The sequence below is a fragment of the Barbatula barbatula genome, assembly GCF_947034865.1.
Source record: "Barbatula barbatula genome assembly, chromosome: 15".
Classification (NCBI taxonomy): domain Eukaryota; kingdom Metazoa; phylum Chordata; class Actinopteri; order Cypriniformes; family Nemacheilidae; genus Barbatula; species Barbatula barbatula.
In genome coordinates this window covers 7,448,079-7,463,476 of record NC_136778.1, presented here as the reverse complement: position 1 = coordinate 7,463,476, position 15,398 = coordinate 7,448,079, and the positions used below count along the sequence as shown (strand labels likewise).

The window sequence follows — 15,398 nt, the reverse complement described above, 5'->3', positions numbered from 1 at the left end:
CACAGCAAATGACCTTATGTCATCGGTCCACTGCCAAAGCAAATCACATTTTCCTATTTACCACAAGCAGATGAATTCAGTAGGCTTCCATTATGCTTGTGACGGCCAGCTCTCAAATAATGAAAGAAGCGCAGGTGGGGAGTCAGCCCTTTCTGTGCGCTTCTGACACAATGAGGAAACATGAGCATGGATTCAAATAGCAAATATCTGATGCAAGGTGGTTATCATCTGCAATAACTATAATGAAGATGTAAGCAGCAGTGATGTGTTTCTGGTGATGAAATGAAAAAGAAAAATAGGAGTTTGCAAAAACTTAATGCACTGGTAAAGCACATTTGCAATGGGTGAATACCGCCCTGGAAACGTTTCCACCCCCTGAGATTTTACCGGAAATACGTAGGCAGCACTCTGTGAATTGAATCTATTGAAATTATAGACGGTTTCAACGTGACAATGTAAACAAACGTTACTGCGCATGCGTGCATTAGTGGACTGCCCTTAACTTCCGGTACACATTCACAAACATTATATTGTGCCTGTAGATTATTTCTGATAACAAATAAGAGAAACCAAGAAGAACTGTTACTTGGCTAAACTTGTCTCCCCAATATTCTGAATTTAGACTGCGATATACCAAACTCAACCGTTACATATCAATATCCCATACGGTTTCTTTAAATGCGACCAAACTACAAGACAAAATAGTTTATTTATTATAATAAAAAAAATGATTAACATAAATGTATTAAATACAAATTGTTATATTATTAGACCCTAGATAAACACAGACCGGAAGTTAACTGCAGTCCCGGCTTGCGTGTCCAAAGGAACAGTCTATAAATGTGCCGGTTTCATTGGACGAATGTGCCTGGCCTGAAGTTAACTTCCGTTCTGCATTTGGTTATAATATAGCTATTTTATTATTATGTATTTATATATTATGTATATTTCAATGTTAATGAATTGTATTAAATTACATTAAAACTACTCAAAAGTTATTGATTCTTTGCAGAAATCTACCAGAAGATCAGTTTGGGCCACATAACGTTTGTTTATGTTTTTTCAGCTAAAACCATCTTATAATACAAAAATCCCAATTTGGAATGACTGAAATAATGACTTTCATATTTTCAATCACTGATGGATGGTTAGTTTTAATATCTTCCAAACCTGACTTCTACAATTGGTGTACTCTCTCTCCAAAAGCACCCAAACAAATAAAAATGCCCAATTACACAACCAATAATTACACAACCAATCATTGTAAAAAAACAATCTCAGTTCACTTTTTGTATGTGATGTTTTGAAGAATGTAGATCTAAAATCAAAATAACAATTTACAATGTGTAGCCGAGTGGTAACACAGCCATAAACAAATAGCAAATGGTTAGTAAATCAGATCCTTAATACAATGCCTGAAAATATTGATTTAAAAAACTCCTAACCGGGACATGATGGAAAAATATTTTTTAAAGCTTTTGGGTTCCCTCGAAAACTTTTGCGTTCTCTCGCAGCGATATTTACGTTCTCGCAAAACATTCTGTGAGTTCGGACAACGCTTCATTTTTAATGTCCCGCTGGCAAAGTTTAAGCCTAGCTCTGTAAATAAATATTGGTCTATCGTCGCAGATTCCTGGACCAATAAATAGTGAGCGAAATGTTCTTATAACACAAATGACAAATGAGTAACATGAGTAAAGTAAACAATGAGCTACAATTTTCCACAAACCAAGCCTTTTATAGAGAATGTGAAGCTGACGTCACGCCCTATGTTGCATGTTGCGGTGGCGCTCTTGGCGGGGGTTAATACTCCACTGCTATTATTGTTTGATATCTACCGTTAGTTGTTTTGTTTGATATATGGGGAAATCCAAAGTGAAAGAACCATGGGCTTTTCCAGAACGACTCTGCGTAATGTAATTGAAGATTTTTAACGAAGCAAGACCGACCTGCCACAGTTATATTTACTAATCAAACAAGAAAAACTAAACACTTCATTGAACGCACTAGCAGTCATCATCCCAAGATGGCGTTACATTCAATGTGGCGTGATGTCGATTAACAAGCTCTATTGATCTCAGGCGGCAGTCCCAGTTTCAATTCAGCAGGAGAGCATTTACGTGCAAACTCAATTTGGTGAAACGACAGTGTGTAACATTGAAGTTAATGACTATATTTGTAGTAACGCTTTTCGGGTTTAAAGTCATGTGCAGACCCACGTCGCCTGCTCATATAGAGATCAATTTATGTTATAAGACTCATTTTGAGGAAGACTAGGTTGTAGATCCTTGTCTAAAGAATTATATGTTATTTGTGTAGGGCCCTATGAAATCCTTAAAATTTTTTCCATTTTAATTTCTCCTACACAGGACTGTATATTCACAAGTTGCTGTTTATATGGGTCTATACTACATCTAATGGTTATACCTAGTATTACATTTTCTATTTATTTTCTCGCAGCAGCAACAATCTGCCTCTTAAATAACAGAAGGGAAATTAGTACAAAAAATGTATTGTATATAGTTTTAGATGATTACTTTTGTTATTATACTTACTATGATCCCCAATTATTACTGACTTGCCTATAACAATGTTTAAAACGCTGCGATCTCGAATGTCAGTCATTTCATCAACCATAACACACATTTTCTTCCCACTGATCTTGTTCGGTACGGCTTCCATGTGTGTGTTGCTCAAAGACGTGAGGTAAGTGGGTTTGACGAAGGATGCTTTCATTTTGAGGCAACGATCTTCCTTGCTTGCAGTACTTTATGAGAAAACTTTTTCAGTTTTTTGGAAGACTTCAAAGTCTCAGATGGTCTCTTCGACATGATCATCTCAACTTATAAATGTTTATAAATATGGCATAATTCCGCACCTTACTAACGTAACGTCATCACAATTTTATTTGTCAGTTAATGAAACCATGGCAAAGAACAGGTATTTGTAAATGGGTTATAATGGGTTTTGAAAATGATTTAATCCAAAATTTGTCAAATTCCGTGACAAACCGTGTTGAACAGTAAATTCCGTTTTTATGTCTGTATTCCACGATTCCGTCCGTGTTTTCTGTATCGCGGAAATCATAGGGCCCTATTTGAGTTATAACAACGTTTAGCTCACAAGTTACTTGGTCCTGGAATCTACTATGAACCGGTCCATTGTTATGTGCGAGAGAACGCGAATATCTTTGCAAGAGAATGCCAAGGTTTTGTGAGGGAACACAATGTTTCTCGGGGGAGTGCATTTGTTTTGCGAGATAACGCAAAAGCTTTAAAAAATATTTTTTATCCACCACCATGTCCCCTAAAGGGGCTCCGTAACTTCCGGATCTGAGTGGATCCAGAATGAATCATAAAAAGATCTTCAAATCTATGATTAGCTGTACCTCTCATTTCATTGCGCTCCATATCTCTGAGTTTCTGGATGAAGGAGGCAAGCGATTCATCTAAAGGCCAGCTCTCCCGTAACACCTCCGCCTGTATACAATACTTATGAAACTGAAGACACAAGAACAAAAAGTCAGAGCTGAGCCTTGGTGTACTGTAGAAACAAATGGATACAAAAGGAAACCAGCCATCTACATTTTCACACAAAAAAGCAGCGGAACACCAGATTATGTTGTGTTTTGGATGCTTCTCCTTAAAACTTGGACCAACATGAGAACTAATCCTGGCCCATGCACGCACACACATACACAATGAGTGACAGCAGCTGTGTGTTGTGACAGGTACCAGTGTATCTGCAGGGTGCTGGTCACTCCCTTCCTTTCCTCCTGTCACGGTCCCTTCTGCTGTAAGGCCGCCCCGATCCTGTCTTGCCCCCGCCTGGGCCAAAGAAGCGCCTGCAACCAGCAAATACACACACACATGAACACCCTATAAATACACTGGCAGGGCTGGCAGAGTCAGGCTGTAGCTAAGTAACTGAGACATTGACTTTATGAAGTGAATATATGTGTTAAGACAAAACGTGGAGTGGGCGGACAAGAAGTCTTAAACTGAAGAAAAAGAAAGGAGTGCAAACAATCCCTAAGTAAGTTTGTAAAACTGGAGATATGAGGGCTTGTTTAGAAATGTGGGTGCTTCCATGTGTTTGTGTTTCTGTGATCGAGCATGTGTGATTGTTTCGATGTGAAAATATGAGCATATGTGAACGGGCATGTTTCCACGTGTTTATACTGTAAGTTTTTATGCAAACATTTACAGAAGCCCCAAAACTCTTTGAAGCCACTTTTGTAAAAGCACACATTTCCTTTCACAGATAACATTCCTAAAAACGAACAAACAATCTTTGCATTTGCATGAATTGTTTTGTTATATAATACAATGGCATAATGTACATGTTCAAGCAAGGCTTGCATATCCAAACACTTTTGAGATCACTGTGTCTATAAAGACGTGTGTGTTTGTGTACGCACCGTTGTTGGCTAAGAAGCAGAAGATTGGAATGATGACATGACCTTTGCCCTGGTTGCTAGTGACTTCTTTCTCATTGTCTAGGATGCTGAGTTTAATATAGACATCTGACTGTGAGGTCTGAAACTGCACAGTAGGGTTGTGATCACTGGAGACGTTAACCACGTGTCTGACAGGAAAAACACATTAAATCAGTCTTGAACATCATACAGAATGAATCACTGTAATAGCTTTATGGTGTAGATGCACCCACTTTATATTACTTCACATCTGATGGTTGTGCTAACCTGCAGATGATGTTCTTTTTATTAGGGATGTAGTATCCTTTCAACTCTTTGACAGTGAAAATATTACTTGGTGTTTCCTTGGACAGCTCCGGTAGGGGTTCTCGGGAGCCAATGAGACGCATGCGCCAATTTCCACCTGTCAGGAGTGTGTTACCAGCATGTGCCTCAGCTACAAATGTGTAACCGCTCTGCAGCATGTGAAACGAAAAACGTGCAATAGACTTACAATAAAAAGTTTATTCTAATACAGATTTCATAAAAATGCACTTAGACACAAACATACCTTGTTTGGGGTGTACAGGTGTGGCTCTACTCGGTTAAAGACTCTGGGAATTTCCTCTAAAGTGTCATTATTTATGACATGCAAAGTACATACAGAAAGAGGGGAGTAGATCTTAGGAACAAGCAGCATGTTCTTATGAACATGAAACACATCCCTGGAAGAGAGAACATGCAATACAAAAGTCTTAAAGGAACAGTTCACCCAAAAATAAAAATTCTGTCATCATATACTTACATTCGAGTTGCAAATCTGTAAACATTTCTTTGTTCTGATGAACACAGAGAAAAATATTTGGACGAAAGCTTGTAACCAAACAGTTCCTGGCCACCATTGACTACTATAGTAGGTAAAAATAAAATGGTAGTCCAAAATGCACAAGAACTGTTTGCTTTCCTCCGTTCTTCAACACATATCTTTATACATTTCTTTGTTCTGTTGAACACAAAACAAGATGTTTCCTACTATAGTAGTCAATGGTGGGAAATAACTGTTTGGTTACAAGCATTCTTCCAAAATATATTTCTCTGTGTTTATCAGAACAAAGAAATGTTTACAGATTTGGAACTATTTAAGGGCGAGTAATGGGGTGAACTGTACCTTTAAATAAATACACAATGAAAATGTGTTGATATTTTGTTAGTATTTATATATATATATTGAATCTATCTTCAAAATCAGAAAAATGTATACTGATGCGACATAAGGTCTTCAATGGGATGGGATATTAAATGATGCCTGTTGAAAAAAGTACATATTATTATTAAATAATAGTTTTTCCCTAGGTTTAAAAAGAGTATTCCTGACCTGAAGATCAGAATCCAGGAGTTTGTCACCTCTGGTACAGCTACTGAATAATCAGTGAATGTTATTCTGTTGCACTCATCTTCTCTGCAGGGGTACAGATCTGCTATTCCATCCCCATTAACAACCATGTGCCTATAAGAAAAAGAGTTGTATAAAGATTTAAAAAGACAAAAACCGACCTATGACACTAAGACTGTCAGAGTTGGCTAGGTTAGGCTACAAGTGCAGAGAGAACCCACCACCCACCCACTGAGCCCAGACACATGCCACATTTACCCCACGCCGGCCAGAGGCTACTCACTGCAGACCCACCCCGCAACTAAAACACAGGCCGTAAACAGCAGATGGTACCACCAAAGAGAAACGACATAGGGAAAGAATAAAGGAGAAACCATTGACCTCAGTAAAGCTATGGCATGTTTCTCCAAATCTGTTACCACAGAAGCCCACATCTCGTCCAGAGTCTTTGTGACACTCAGATTTTCCTTTGTGCCTATAGAAACGCACAAAAAAAGAGATCTACATGTTTAATAAAAAAAATGAGAAAGAAGATATTTTGAAGAATATTGGTAACCGAACAACCGGCATTGTTTAGTTTGCAACATTCTTCAAAATACTTATTTTGTGTTCCTAAAAAAAAAGAAAGTCATACAGGTTTGAAAAGACAAGACCCTGAGTAAATGATGGCAGAATTTTCTTTTTTGGATGAACTATGACTTTAGCCTGAAACTCATTCAATGAATGAAAGTGTAATACCATAAATGACAGAACTATCAAATATTTTAGAAGAATCTGGATAATGACATCAGGTCAGAGGATGCAATGTCTCCTTGTGCCTTGCACTTTGCATTGAAAAAGAAGAGGACACACTCCTGGGATATTACTGTAATTCAAATACGAAACCAATCCACATTTTAGCAGCAAATCTTTTAAATCCTATTTGAAAAGAGTCCTGTTCATCTGTGTATGAATGCTGCATCCAGACTGTAATTTTCACATAATACATTAGTTGTTTGAGGTGAAAAGCGCTTGATGAGCAATAGTCTTACAAGTGACTTCTAGTGTTTTAACTTCCCGGATGCAATGAGTTCATCCTATAGTTTCCTGAAGTAACACGTTATCTCGCTTAGTCAATATCATCTGCTTCCTTCATTCCTTTAATTCTTCCGCTCACACTTTCCCTAAAACCTTTTAGTATGCTTCTTTTTATCTCTGTGTCCAGTGGCAACTCTGGGAAAGTTGTAATAGGATGGCCAGATGGGAACTGGAAGCAGCCTTATAAATGCAAACAAATTCCATATTTTATCACTTGTTAATCACTTGTTTTTTGGTTTACATAAAGACGCCACCCATCGTATCTCAAATAAATGCTTGTTTCAGAATGATTCGTTTTTATTTGTTTCAGTATGTTTCATTTTTATTTCAAGTTCAAAGCACACGTCTCACAAACACTGCGGTATCCACTGGCGTGCTATGGCTCATCCATAAGTAAAAATGGAAAGCATGCTCATTGCTCTTTGAATTTTGACAAGCGTTTCTCCCTCATCCTCTGTCACTCAGGCTGGATGGAGTGATGCTGGGAGTTATAGAGCCAGATGGAGAGAGCGACGGAGTGTGTGTTATTCTCTCTGCTGTCAAATTTACTTGGAGTGACTGGCAGCTTCATTGATAAATGTGAGCTCCAGGGCCTTGCAGCAGAGACTCTCTCCTCTCTCTCTCTCTCTCTCTCTCTCTCTCTCTCTCACAACACAGAGCAGATGTCAGATATAACTAGCCATACAAGAATGGGTCATTATAAGTTTCTTGGCCATCTAGAGTCATTGAATTCAGTCCCACACTGAGCCTGTCCTGCTGAATTGCTAAAACATGACTTTACCTGGTCTTGCTGCAGTGAGGATTTCGCGGACCAGGTACCCCTTCCATCCTGCTTGCAGAACACTGGCCGCCTGGATTTCCTGATTCGTGGCCTGCCTGCTGTTCCATCCCTCAGGATTGCCATCTGAAATGCGTGAGCAATCACGTACATACCCATAAGGTAAATGAATCATTGATACGAGATCAGTAAGATACAGGAACTCTATTAGTCACACAACTCAAAGATGTCCACCTGATGGCGTGTCCGCAGCTCTTTCATTGCTGCCGTGTGGTGACGGGTCTCCGGTTAGAGTCTGAACCGCGAAGAGTTCCTCGGAGGTCAGTTTCCGCCCCAACGCAGAGCAAAACATGTGATACACAGCCTCATTGAACACCTGGCTCACAAAAACAATATACAGTCTGCTGTTTTCTCTTTAATCCGCTGTGTGCGTGTGTGTGTGTGTGTGTGTGTGTGTGTGTAACTCACTCTTTCTTGCTGTATGCCCACACCATGGGTCTTCTCGAGCTCTTTGGTAGCTGATGGCAGTTCTTCTGGATCTGAGAAACAGCTCACAACTCGACCCAAAGCTCTCAGAATCAGAGTAGCCTGCTCGCAGAACCTCAGACTCTCCTGGACACAGGCAGAAGAGAGACATGCTTCATTAGAACTGTACGACATAGATAACTTATTAGATACTTCCATTTAACTGAAAAGTAAGAAATAAACAGCCTGTTTGTACTGTATGTGTGTGTTTTTGTGCGTGTGTCACCTTGTCAAGGTATGGCATAACAGTCTCCTCATCACCAAACACGAAAGGAGACATGCTGCAGAGATGTACATGGATGGCTAATGGAGCCCTTGTTTGAATATGAAGAACATGACGTCTGAAAAGCAACGATAGAGAGATATTGAGAGAGATCGTTTACTGTTTGTGTTATTTTTATTGCTCAGAAGTACGAGATCACAAAATGGGTTATAGTAAGTAACTCTAAAATAAACTTTGATCTGACCATCTGATCTGCGTGTCTCTTTTTATGAGCTTGTGACTGTTTACATCAAGGGTTATGTCCTCACACACCTACAGCCAGCCAGTAATAATGGCAGTTATGACATATTCATCTCGCTCATGATAATCACATGACTAAGTGAGTAATATAAATCTAATCTATTGAGAGTAGGCTAACAAAGCAGCTATAAAGAGCTAAAAGCCTCTGAAGTGACCTATTAGCTTTACATAATTCACCCATAAAAATCTAATGAAAGCTCACAGGATTTGAGGTCCAGAGGAAGAGAGATAAAGAAAGAGAGAGAGGAGTACAGAATAGAAAGGTAAAGTAAGGCCAAATGTTGAGGTATAAAAGCCTAGATTAGCTGTTAACGCATGTTATGAAATATGTTTAATGGTCTTATTGCATTTTTTTTCAATTTTCAATTTTGTTCATTCTATTCATGTTATTTGAGTTAATGAAACCTTTAGATCTGACCTCGGCTGATGGGAGTCATAGCACAGGGTTCACGCGCACACGCACGCACGCACCTAGTTCCTAGTGAAGAAAGTTCCTTAACAATTCTTTACAAAATGATCAATTATTTTATATTTTATGAAAAACTCCAATCCAGACAGCATGTTCACCAGTCATTTTCATTAAAAGGTGAATTTTAATTAACATGGAGGCTCAACAAGTGAAATGTCGGTGAAACAATGTCATACAGATGCTAATGTGAACATCAGTGGAGGTCACAGGTCCTTTAAATACATATGCACATACCCTGAGTCCCATCCATATACAGTTACTGAGTTAAGAGACCATTTCAAAATGATTTGCAGTTTGTCTGAATGTACTATTTATAGGTGCGTGTTGAGGTAAAATGATGTATCATTCTGTGAATTAGAGAAAACCTTTCTCCCAAATTCCACATATAAACATTTGTTTTCTATGTATTTTAGGATCAATTCACAAATGAATACATGACAGAATACGTTTTCTTCTTTTTTCACAACTGTCAGGCATTCTCTCAGACTTTCACATTGCTTGTGAGTGAATTTATGTCTATGCTCCTAAAGGTTTGTTTCTGATGAAATTAAACACACACTGGACTGGTATTGCCACAATACATCTAAACATTTGCAGTAATATTTAAGGATAAGTGAGAAATAGGAGCCTTAGTTGTTACCCGGGAGGTAGAGTCAGTAATGCAGCTTTACTAGAAGTGGTTTCGATCTGCACCACAGGAAGTTCAGAGACGATAGTCTTCCATGAGAAAGGCTTAGCTGTCAGAAAACCAGGCCTGGGAGGAGACACCCTCTCTAAACACAATGAAAACACATAAATACGTTTTAATCAGGAGCCCGGTTTTTGACAAATGACAGACGAAGTGTATTAGTGAGGCCATGTGTCTTTACTCTCTTCCAGACTTTCTCCCCACTGTGTTAATGCTGAGAAACAGATGACAATTTCTGTGGGTAATAGGTTGTCCACAAACAGGAAGTGAGTACATTTTCCATCTGTAGACTGAGAGGAAAAAGACATGGAAGTAACCGGGGCATCACCAGCAGCTACAGCTCATCCAAACTAAATGAAAAGTATTTTGATCAACCTTAACACCTCTTCTTATGCAATTTTGTTGTATTTTACACACAAGGTCACTATAACCTTGTATGAAAATGTTTTCATTAGTACACAGGTTTACGTTGACATGAGGATGAAAAAAATAATTATTTAAAGGGACAGTTCACCCCAAAATTACAATACTGGCACGATTTACTCACATTCAAGTTGTTCCAGACCTGCAAACATGTGATATTTCGAAAAATGTTAGCAACTGAGATATCTGGGGCAAATGGTAAGTAAATGTACCCCAGAACTGTTTTGTTTTCCTAAATTCTTCAAAATATCGTCTTATGTGTTCAACAGTACAAATAATTATACAATATTTGTTTCTATTATGGTAGTCAATGGTGCCTCAGAAATCTCAGTCGCTAAATTTATTCCAAATATCATACTTCGTGTTCGACCAAAGAAATAATTTGTATTTTTGGGTGAACTGTCCCTTTAAACGAAGTCTGTTTATTTTTGGTAAAAACCTTTTTTGAATGTGTACTAGTTTTGAACGTGTCTATAAAATATCTGGCCTCTACACACACAATCCATTGCATAAACTCTAAACATTAAAGCAATAACCTAATATTAAATCAAACCACATGTTCCCGGGGGATAAGGTTTGAAAAAACAGCGTGTGTGTGTACCTGTGTGTGAACAGTAGCTGTAGAATCAGGTTGTCTAGCTGGAGCAGTAACAGACTGGGTGGAGGCCACAGCGTTGGACAGTGGAGTAGCAGACAGTCGAGAGGAAACAGAGTTCTAACAGAGATATGAGTCACTTTCAAGTTCTTTCCGAACACAACACATCTCTCCACTATGGATACCATAATTATAACAAGCACCATTAAATGGCACCATAACAGCTTTGGGTCTGTTTTTAGTATTGGGTGTTTTAATAATATGCCCTCTGAATGTCATCCTCTGAGATTTACTCATGACCCTGTTACTGTATTTATGACGTGTTTTTCTCTGATCAGCACAACACAACAACGCTGGCTCAACCTGATTGACCCACCAGTTGCACACCCATTATTAATATTAATAAATTCTAACTAATGCAGAAATTACACATTTTATGGATACATACTGTAATGTACAGTAAAGTCCGCACTTCATCTTCCATAAACTTTACCTGAAAGTGGGCCGATGCGCATTGATGTGCATATGTGTCTGGCTTGTGGAAAATCAGCAATGTTCTACAAAACACATTATTAGCATATTAGTTTACAGCATAATACGAACTAAGCATGTGCAACATTTTGACAAAAAAGATATGAATTGTTCAGCAAAATCTAGCTTGGGATGTTCCTGGAGAAGATTGATCCTCACTGGAAGCATTTGGTGAAGTTGTGAAGGTCCACCCAGGTTTCCTGCAGCAGGGGTTTGCCTGATGGATCCTGGGACTGAAGCAGTGCAGAATTGGATTGCACCTTCTCTTTATCTTTTTCTTCTCTCTCTTTCTCGAGATTTGAAGTTGACTCTGCTTTCTCTGCATATTTTAATAATATTATACAGTCTTACAAACTAGTCTGTTACAAACTAATTAAAGGGATAGTTCTTCCAAATATACAAATTCTGTCATCATTTCTTCACCCTGACATCATTCAAACTCTCTTTATGAAGATATTGGCGAAATGTCTTGTATGGGTTTTGTGTCCATACAATGGAAGTCAATGGAGGCCAATGTTGTTTAGATACCAATGTTTTTCAAAATATCCTCTTTTGTGTTCTGCAGAAGAATGTAAGTCACACAAGTTTACAATGACATGTAGGTAAGATGAAAGAATTGACATTTTTGGGTGAACTATCACTTTAAGCAGTAAAATGATGCATGCGCCATTTGTAATGACTAAAATTCAAAGACCTAATTCGACACAATATTGCTGTACTAGAGCTCTGAAGTGGTCTCAAGTTTCTGCAAAGATGAAGGAGATTCTCTTAAATAACTTCCCATGAGGGTAAAGTGATTAACTCAATAGTGCCAATCAGTAAAGCTCATTGAGCTAATCGCTGGCACCATAATAACATTTCATTTATTAAAACTGCATCGGTGTCTTAATTCATTGCGGCAATTTTTGGCATCAGTGTCTGAAATATGATATACTAAAGCTTTAATTGATAACCCGAGGTGACGTACTGCATTACACCGTGAGAATAGAAATGCCATGGCAAAGGCACTCCATTTACTTATCCACATGTGTTACTAAGCAACACATTGGGCTTTCTAGGAAAGCACATAATTGGCCTGTTGTGATGAGGGGCGAGTGCAAGATCATGATCACAGAGATAGAGGTTCGCCGCATCTGTGTGTGTACACGCGTCTGTGTTTGCGCTCATGAAAAGAAGACGTATTGGACGGAGAAAGAGCGAGATAAATGAGAACTGTTAAGACACAATTCAACCAGCTATCATATCATTACAGCAGCCATTAGCCTCATTGCTCTGATGGCTAAACAATGGTTGGCGAGAGATAAGTGTGGCGAATTATCCGTCTTTACAAATTCATTCTTTTCGCTTCATTTTCAATTGTATTCCACATTTTTACGAAAGCACTTAGCTGATGAAAATAGATTCCCCACTTTTTTTAAACAGTTTAGTTTATCTGAATAAAAAGATTTCACTTTAAAGGAGTAATTCACCCCGAAATAATGATTCTGTCATCATTTACTCACCCTCTTGACAACCTGTAATGACTTTCTTCCTTCGGAAAAGAAGTTATTCTGAAGAATGTTAGTAACCAAAAACCGTTGGCCCCCATTGACTTCTATTGTATGGACACAATGGGGGTCAATGGGGACAGAGGGTTTCCTGTTACCAACATTTTTCTAAATATCTTCTTTTGTGTTCTGCAGAAGAAAAAAAGTAGTACAGTTTTGAAACGACAAGAGGGTGACTAACTGATGACTGAAATATTCATTTTTGGCCGAACTATCACTTAATACCCTTTAAGGTCTCAATTTCCAATTTTCATCAAAATTAGATTAACGGACCTTCAAGAAAACATGAAATGACCATTGTGCATTCATACAGTTCATATATACAGTAAATGTCAGTCTTTGAGTGACCGGACAGGCAGGCGGACAGACGGTAAACCCATCTTACCGTCCTCCTTTTTCTTGTCCTCTGCTGTTACCTAGTTAAACACAGGGGGATAAAAAGTGCAAAGGGTTAACTAGGAGTGACATAGAAGAGGAAGGCAATGGATGTCCATATTCACCCCATTTGGCTTCCAGAGCTAGTCAGAAATCCTCTTATCCGACATCTGGACAGAAAGGGATTTTTACTTCAATTGACTAGTCACAGGATATCTAACGTTGAAAACATTAAGGGTCATCGGATAGGGTTTGATGATCCTGTCTGTCTTACCCGCTAATTGAGACACCTCTGTGTAACCCATTGCCGTGCCATGGAAACAATCCCATGTAAGTCCTAGAAACTTCTCAAAATGGACTTTTTCCTTAATTGAACCCAACTTTGTGTCGCTTAGAAAGCCTTTTAAAGCGTGAGGATTCATCCGACTGTGCAATTTAAATGTGGAGGACAATTAGGGGCTCTCTGTGTGCCACATCCAATGAACAACAGTGTCTGTGATTCAGTCCGTGACTCACCGCCGATCTGAGGTGAGAGCAACAGGAGGACAGGTATGGAGGACAGAAGAAAGGAGGCCCAACCATATCATGTGACCTCACCATATATGTCATGTGCCTACAGGTGATGTAACCATTTATTGGTGATGTGATGGCACAAATTCCCTTCGTCACCAGTCTACTTAGAGCACGTGCACAGATGTGCATCCTAGTGATGGAAAAGCGACCTGTATCGGAGCTGAACCTCCTGTGAGAATTCCCCCCGATGACTGACAGGCTAATTGTGCTGCTTTTTATATCGTTACGAGGACGTGACCTGTCCTTTTATGTAACGCTTCACCGTTCTGTCTCTCGTTTTCACAATGTGGGATCTGCCAGAGGCGCTCTCATGATTAGGGAGACAGGCAGTGTGACATTGGAGCTGGAGAGAGAGAGAGAGGCGTGCGACGAAGTCATAGCCTGTCGCTGCCTTTGGGCCACCAGCGGCACTGTATCCAGAGCGCAGAACATTTTGCACATTGTGCCACAGAACACATGAGGATAGATGCTGTAAACAGCACATCAGTGTTTTTTTTACCACATCTGTTCAAAGACATGACATAGATGCTTAAAGGGATAGTTCACCCAAAAATGTTAATCCTGTCATCATTAACTCACCCTCTTGTCATTTCAAACCAGTATGACTTTCTTTCTTCTGCATAACACGAATAAGATATTTTGAAGAAAGTTGGTACCTGGCCCCCATTAACATTGGTTTTGTGTCCATACAATAGAAGTGAATGGGCGTCAGTGCTCTTCAGTTACCGACTGTTATCAAAATATCTTATTTGTGTTATGCAGAAGAAAGAAAGTCATACTGGTTTGAACTGACAAGAGGATAAGTAAACGATTCATTTTGGGGTGAACTATCACTTAAAGTGTGACTTAATCACACTGTGATTTTATGGAAGATTCTGACCCAAACTATTTTTAAGGTCCCTACGCTAGATATTGAACTAGATCTTTTGGGAAAATTGTGAAATCATTGTGCACAATTACAGTCAGATCCTTCTTGCATACCTCATTATTTTCAGTGGTATACAAAGAATTGGGAGAGTTTTGGGTGATGTCATTCTGAGGATGGTCCTCTTCGTTATCATCCATTTCAGAGAAGGAGGTCAGATTTGAGCTGTAGCCACGCCTCTTTACAGCACCCTGCTCCCTAATAAACACACACAAATTATCAATGAAGGCATAGTTTCAAAAACACATTTTATGATCCATCCCCCTAAAACAGGTAAACAAAACCAATCCGACATGCTGAGACTACCTAGAGAGACAATATTGGCATGTAATCAGAAACAGCACAATGACAAAACTCAATGCCTTGTCTGACTCCCCCACACCATCAATTACTGCTGTTAGCACCCACTGTGCTAATGTACCCCCTCCTACAGCTCCATATAAAATACCTGGAAGTAAAACAAAGCTCATATTCTAACACTCTACACAAGCGAAAAAGGGTACTGGGTAGCAGGCATGCCATTGGCTCGGTTGTGATATGGCATGATATGACAAATAAC

General features: G+C 39.0%; 1 protein-coding gene across 1 annotated transcript in view; it reads right to left on the bottom strand.

Moving 5' to 3' along the window:
• Positions 1-15,398, bottom strand: part of adgb (androglobin) — a gene marked incomplete at its 5' end in the record, with an annotated part of 28,241 nt that overhangs the window by 4,466 nt on the left and 8,377 nt on the right. Inside the window, 18 exons of the mRNA XM_079474571.1 lie at positions 3,389-3,500; positions 3,735-3,844; positions 4,421-4,587; positions 4,706-4,893; positions 4,989-5,142; positions 5,793-5,924; positions 6,192-6,285; positions 7,669-7,791; positions 7,900-8,041; positions 8,134-8,277; positions 8,417-8,531; positions 9,823-9,955; positions 10,052-10,160; positions 10,895-11,008; positions 11,382-11,445; positions 11,579-11,738; positions 13,352-13,382; positions 14,896-15,037. Of these exons, the coding sequence (XP_079330697.1) occupies positions 3,389-3,500; positions 3,735-3,844; positions 4,421-4,587; positions 4,706-4,893; positions 4,989-5,142; positions 5,793-5,924; positions 6,192-6,285; positions 7,669-7,791; positions 7,900-8,041; positions 8,134-8,277; positions 8,417-8,531; positions 9,823-9,955; positions 10,052-10,160; positions 10,895-11,008; positions 11,382-11,445; positions 11,579-11,738; positions 13,352-13,382; positions 14,896-15,037 (2,234 nt within the window). The remainder of the gene's footprint in view (positions 1-3,388; positions 3,501-3,734; positions 3,845-4,420; positions 4,588-4,705; positions 4,894-4,988; positions 5,143-5,792; positions 5,925-6,191; positions 6,286-7,668; positions 7,792-7,899; positions 8,042-8,133; positions 8,278-8,416; positions 8,532-9,822; positions 9,956-10,051; positions 10,161-10,894; positions 11,009-11,381; positions 11,446-11,578; positions 11,739-13,351; positions 13,383-14,895; positions 15,038-15,398) is intronic.